General features: G+C 41.0%; 1 protein-coding gene across 1 annotated transcript; it reads left to right on the plus strand.

The window, feature by feature from the left end:
* The first annotated feature begins 3283 nt into the window (after positions 1-3283).
* Positions 3284-6104, plus strand: hoxc12a (homeobox C12a). Its single transcript, XM_035657150.1, has 2 exons — positions 3284-3872; positions 5029-6104. The coding sequence occupies exons 1-2, from the start codon at positions 3284-3286 to the stop codon at positions 5265-5267; spliced, it is 828 nt and encodes a 275-aa protein (XP_035513043.1). The 3' UTR covers positions 5268-6104.
* Positions 6105-6547: the final 443 nt, after the last annotated feature.

The raw sequence follows: 6547 nt of genomic DNA on the forward strand, positions 1-6547 counted from the left end.
ACACACACTCTTAAACACACACACACACATATATATTAAAGTTGTTTGGTATATAATTACAAATTAAATTGATAAATAAATAAATAAATATTTCTTTATTTGAGCAGAAAACCTTGTGTCATTGTCATTTTGCATTATCACTTAAAACAAAGTGAGCTTCAAGTTCAAATGTCTGTATCTATAAAATGACGCAAAGTCTTTACTATAAATGCTACTTTGCTATGCTTAATTTGCATAAATCTACATGAATTATACAGACTGGCAGGCTATTAATTAAGAGCGATATATTCTTAGGAAAACTTTGAAAATTAAATAATATATTTTTTATTTCAAAATGGATATAGGCTGTCCTTAACAATTTTAAGTTATAGGATACATATTTTTCCCAAGCTTATATAGTAAGGATGATGCAACACAGCCGCATTAAATGTCTTCTGCTGTAAACAAATGAAAAAGATCAGCTAAACCTTTCAACTAAAACGTTACCACTTTTGTGGCTTCTTTAGGCTTCCCTTGGTGGTTTGTTTTCCTTGAAGGAAGCTTTAAAAGGATTGCACAAGGCTATAACTGTGGCAACCTGCCTGCAGAGAATCAAAGAGAAAAAAGGAAGAAAAGCCCTTTGTTTAGGCTATTGCCCTGTCTGGACAGGACCAGTGGATTCCAGGAGGGTAATTTCAATATCGCACAGACAGTGTACTAGACAGTGACCTTGACAGTGCTATATGCTCCGTTTAAGTTCTTTTTAAATAGCTGATTTTTTTTCACTCTTGCTAAATGAGAGCACAAGACCTAAAGCTCACGGTCAGATATGACATCATCGCAGAGCTAAAGATGCACTGAACAGACGAGCAGTTGTTTGAATGTGAAATGCGGATCTGTGGGAGAACTGGATCGGAGGCGTGGAGAGACGAGGCAAGGAGGCGCAACACATGGCCTCTTTTCTCCGAGGTAAAGTGGCGTCTTAAGCCTACTCTCACTGGATCACCATCCGGGCCATTTTGTTGTAAACATCACACTGCACTGTTTTGCTTTTGGTAGCTGTTATAATAACACGAGAAGCCGTGAAGTGAATACCAAGACACCCTCCAATGCTCCTCATAAGACTGAGGCACAAGATATTATATTGGATTGATGCTTTGCTGCATTGCGAGACTCACTAACTAGATGCAAGAATGTGCAGTGATAGGAGAGGCAGTGAGTCCAGGGGACAAAGTGACACCGCAACGGATCCCTCAGAGCTTCTCCAGTTTAAACATTTGATATTTGTCTTTCTATTTAAGGCTAGAGCAAGGCCCGGTGCCTTTGGGGTTCGATAGGATACATGGTCACAAGTGACGGATGCAGCTATCAAATATCGACTGACTTGCAAATCGTTCCCAAACCAATGTTTAAATGAATGCTAATGTTCTCACATAACACTTCATTGGCAATTTTGCAACACGCAACTAGCGCCGTTCAGCACGCATGTGCAAGCTGCTGTAACCCTGCACCCTTTTTGTTAATCTTTAACGTCACAATCCGAATTATTAATGAATGAAGTCACTCTGTTTATTTGTATTATTTGGACGGTTATCAATTATTTTATTTTCAGGCTGCCATCTTAAGGAAGATGATAGGTTGCTTTTTAAAGCAGCGAAATAGCAATCGAAGCATCTCGGAATATATTCCCATTAATTTTATGACTTGTGCTGTTAGCCCTCACTTTAAGCTGCCACGGCCTAAAAGGTTGTTTATATGTGTATTCTATTTTATTGATTCTGATTTTTACTTCTTTTATTCGTTTAAATGGAGTATTTGAGTTCAATATCAAGTTCAACCCTCCGTGACTCTGCGTCGTGAACTTGAGTGGATTGACGGCGGCGTACATGTAGTGTGCTTGGTTATATTTAGGATTTTATTTCTTATTCTAATTCAGTGTCATTGATGAGTCCAACTATTTGTCCTTGTAGTAGTTAGACTTATTTTAACTACCATTATTGAGACATAAGCAGCTCCCCACTGCTGAGTTATTACAACTTTTAAGATCCATAAATTGATTTTGTCTACCTTCGAGAGTGGGGTTTGGTGGTAAATTTTGAATTTATAAAGGGAAAGAGGGATTTCCAAAATTGTTGCTGATATTATATAGAAATCTATAAACGAATGGAAAGTCTTCCTAGATTTATTTTCCAGTTAATGAGGAGTGTGTAGACTCGGGAGAGGAATGCAAAAGGCATAGGTCAGTCACAAGAATATATGTTTGGGGATGATGGTTGGGCAGCTTGATGACCAAAAACCATATTAGAAATTCTTGCGCCAGCTGTTGGCAGAAAGCTTGAATCATGTGCATATCATAGCAAAGTTTTATGCAGAAAAAGTGCACTTCGCTGGAGTCTCTGAAAGTGTTCTGTTGGTAAGAAAAATTAGGCCTTTTTTTTGTCTGTCACTGCAGTGTGACACATCCCATATTTGTTCTGTGTCTTAAGAGTTGCATCTACAAATCAACTAATTAGCGAGATATAAAGTAGAGAGACTCTCGGCTTGTTGAATCAGTTAAGTGCCCTCTGATATCTTGTAAAATTCATATAAAAGAATTGTGAGAGGTATAACAATCCCACCAGAGTTTGGCTGCGAACGTTTATTGGAGGTATCTGTTAAAGTTGTTCATGTGAGGTGTACTAGAGAATATTATGTGAAATATACCCTCTTAAAGTAACCTTGTAGAATATCGTCCTCTTTTACAGAGCCAGTGGCTTCAACCTGCTGACCCCGTTACTGTAAATATGAGTAGAGTGCGGCAATGAGCATCAGTCTTTTCTTAAAACAAGCTTGTAAAATTGGGACATCACAGCTTTATATGACATGGAATTCAACCATAATTTGCTAGAAAACAAGATGTCATATGCACCCTCTCCTTCAAGAAAAATAGTTTTCATAAGAAATAGCATTTAAAAAACTTTTGCCAGCTTATAAATATATTAAACGAGGCCATGGACAGTTCCACGAGTGTAAAAGGAGAAGCAGCCTGGGCTCCTTTTGGACTCAGCATGTCTCAAGTGAAGAAAAACAGGATTCTACATTTTTAATAAAAGGTTTATAGTATTTTTAAAAAGCATATAAACCTCTGTAATACAGAAGTTAATGTTTTGTTTTGTCTGAGATGGACCGAGTGGGTGGTACCATGTGTATCAGAAGTTAGCCTGGACACGTGGTTTGGGGATGACCAATCAGGCGCCCCTCCAGGTTTAACTATGTTAAATGTCAGATTGCAATAAACTAGAAGCTGTTGGTCGGGCCCGCGGAAATGGGCGAGCATAATCTCCTTAATCCAGGGTTTGTGGGACCTTTGGTAAACATCCACACTGGAGACACATTTTACTTTCCGAATTTTAGAGCCTCAGGGGGACAACTGGCGGGGCTACCGTCTCTCTCCTACCCGAGAAGGGACAATGTTTGCTCCCTCCCGTGGAATCCTTCGGAGCCGTGCAATGGATACTCTCAATCCTACTTTAGCAGCCCCGTGTCTATTAACCCTTCTTTCAATCGGTCGTGTGAGATTACCAGACCAGAAGAGGGTAAATGTTATTATAATAACGGCAACGGGAACAGGGAGACCTGTTCAGGTGGCAGCAGCCTCAAAAGAGAGGATAGGGCGAGAGACACATCATCATTAACATCTGACCACGGGATGCACAGTGGAATAGGCAGCACTGTCGCCTTTTCCAAATATGATTATGGGACCGAGCAGCTAACGCAAGACCCGCCGTCCTGTCAGTCAATGGAGTCCGACTCCAGCTCCTCTCTGCTCAACGAAGGGAGCAAGCCTTCATCCAGCGACACACAGACCCTGGTGTCACCGGGAAGCCATTCGAGCAACATAGCTGCAGGCGGAGGTGGGTGCTATTATTTTACTAAAACACAATTGTTATAAATGCACGTTCACATTATTAATAAGAAGGCTGCACGTAGTGTACACTTGCGGTATTACACCGTCATTAGAGCTCGTTATCTTGATGCACAACTTGCAGCCTGCATTAGCCTGCAGGGTACTTGCGTGGTGTGCAAACGCCGCTAGGGGTTGCCCTAAAATACCTCACGCGCCATGTGGTTGTGTACAGTTACAGATAACCCCACTAAACCATATTGCCAGGCAGCTTTTGAATAGAAGATAAGCCCTGTCATTGATTTTTCCATACACTAAACTAGAAACTGCGATTTAGGCACACCAGTGGTTGATTTTGGTGTATTGTTGCACTTTGTGCCACAAATTAGCGCAGTGATTTAAAGAGGTGAGGCGCTATGGTTGACTGCATCGAATAGAGTGAGTTTTCTTTTTAATGACTCGTAAACAGAATTAATATCTGTCGCTGTGTACTCAAGAGTCATTTAATATGCTCTGAAACTCGCAAATAAGTAGGGGTATTTGCAAGCATGGCTTAATTATCACGTTAATGCTACTTTAACTGCAACAATAAAACTTCCTGTGACACAAACCGCTGTATACTGGTGGTCTTTATAGGGCCGTTGAAAGATAGAAAATATGATTAAAAATTGTGCAAAATTTGACAAGTTATTGTGCTCCTGAAATTGGATTTGAGATGAGATATGCCCATGCAGTCCAGGCAGAGACCAAAACAAATCCAGTTTTGCTGTGTGTGTGTGTGTGTGTGTGTGTGAAGTGACAGCTTCCAGGGGCGTCAGTTCTCTTAATTCTAATATAAAGCAGAATCCCTACATCTGGAATCTTTTGCAAAACATAGAAATCTCCTCTAGATGACGGAAATGATGTGTGCATTTGCAGAGCGGCTAACATATTTTGGAAAACTGATGGTTTATCAGTGTAATGTAATTTCACTTCTGGTTGCTCTCCGGAATAAAGCTTAAATGTATGTCAAATCAACTTAGAGTACAGTAGGGCAATTACCCAAGCTTGCCTTGGACAACTGATGCCCCTATAGGCTCCTCATAACCTTGGAGGTGACCGTGATTTTGCAACTGTGGTGACTAATCCGTTGTATGCCCCCTCCTCCTCCTCCCCCTCTCCTCCAGCTGCCCCGTGGTACCCGATGCACACTCGGACCAGAAAGAAGCGTAAACCGTATTCCAAACTTCAGCTGGCTGAGCTAGAAGGTGAATTCATGATGAATGAGTTCATCACCAGGCAGCGGCGGAGGGAGCTCTCCGACCGCCTGAACCTCAGCGACCAACAAGTCAAGATCTGGTTCCAGAACCGCAGGATGAAGAAGAAGAGACTCATGCTGAGGGAGCAAGCTTTGGCCTACTTTTAAAGATGCGGCAGAAGGTGAATCGATAGGCAGTAAAAGCCAAGCCTTCTACGCTCCCCTTGGTCTTCTTTTCAATGCATGCACTCATCTATCCATCTTTTACGTTGCAGGCAATTATTACAACATTTTCTGATATTTTTATTTCTCAAAGGTGCGGGCTAAACGAGCCCAAAAACAAGCCACTACATGGCATTCAAAGCTATATTCTACATGTCAATAAGACATGTCTTCATGTTTGGTATTGTCGCACAAAAAAAGCTGTGAGGATATGTTTTCTCTGTAGGCTGCATCTCTTGTTTTTCCTGATTTGTCAGGAGATCAGTCTACGCCCTAAATGTCAGCAACGCGAAGGTGTCGTCGGGGCAATAGCTCAGTTTTGGGATGACACATAATAACAACATCCTTTTTGTTCCATTTTTAGTCAGAGAAAATGAGGAGTGAGCGGGGCCACTTGGTAAAATCTCCAAAAATAGGCCTAAAAATAACAGTGGAGTCAGGAAGGACAGCAAAGACTGACAGACAGGCTTCATACGCGCAATCATTTCTCTGAGGTTATGAACTGATAAAGAAGTATCTCCCTCCCGGTTGCTCAAAAACTTCCAACAGCCATAATGTGTTGGGTAAGAGGAACTTCACCTTATCTTCCTTCCTTTTAGTTTTTTCACCACGCGTTTGTGGGCACGTTCACGGTCACGGGCAGGAAGTCTGGAAGTCTGCATGAGGAGAGGGAGGACTAAAACCGCAATGTAATCCATATCGATATCCCTATCTTTGTTCATGCGCTAACGAGTTTCTAAAGGTGTTTTTTTTACTTACTTTTCTTACCTTTCAACTTGTCTTAACAACAACCACAGGATCCTGCATGGGTTGCAATTCTTTAGCTGAGTGAGATCACCGTTTGAATACGGGTTTGAGCTGCTATTAAAAGTCCACTTCCAGATAGTGCCAGTTTAAAAATAAAAATAAAAATAATTAATTAAAAAAATCGTGTATTCTACAATAAACTCGCTTGGATCTGTAGTGGAAAATTTTCACCAGTACAAGTACATTTTTAGGCCAGCTTGGTTAAACAAGGGAGCCGCCTAAAGTTGCAACTGGGAGGGGGGAGGATAAGTTTTTAGGCCTAAACGAGCCTTTCTGAAACTTGGTGCTCATAATGAAAATAAATATGTAGAAATTTAGATAAGTTAATCATAGGCCTACGTATGTGCTCCCTTAATTCGAGGGGGGAGTGCAGTGCATCATCTGTCATGTATAACGAGTAAGCTATAGCAGTGAAATGT

This window comes from Morone saxatilis, unplaced genomic scaffold (genome assembly GCF_004916995.1).
Source record: "Morone saxatilis isolate NCDOM2014 unplaced genomic scaffold, NCSU_SB_2.0 Contig15, whole genome shotgun sequence".
Classification (NCBI taxonomy): domain Eukaryota; kingdom Metazoa; phylum Chordata; class Actinopteri; family Moronidae; genus Morone; species Morone saxatilis.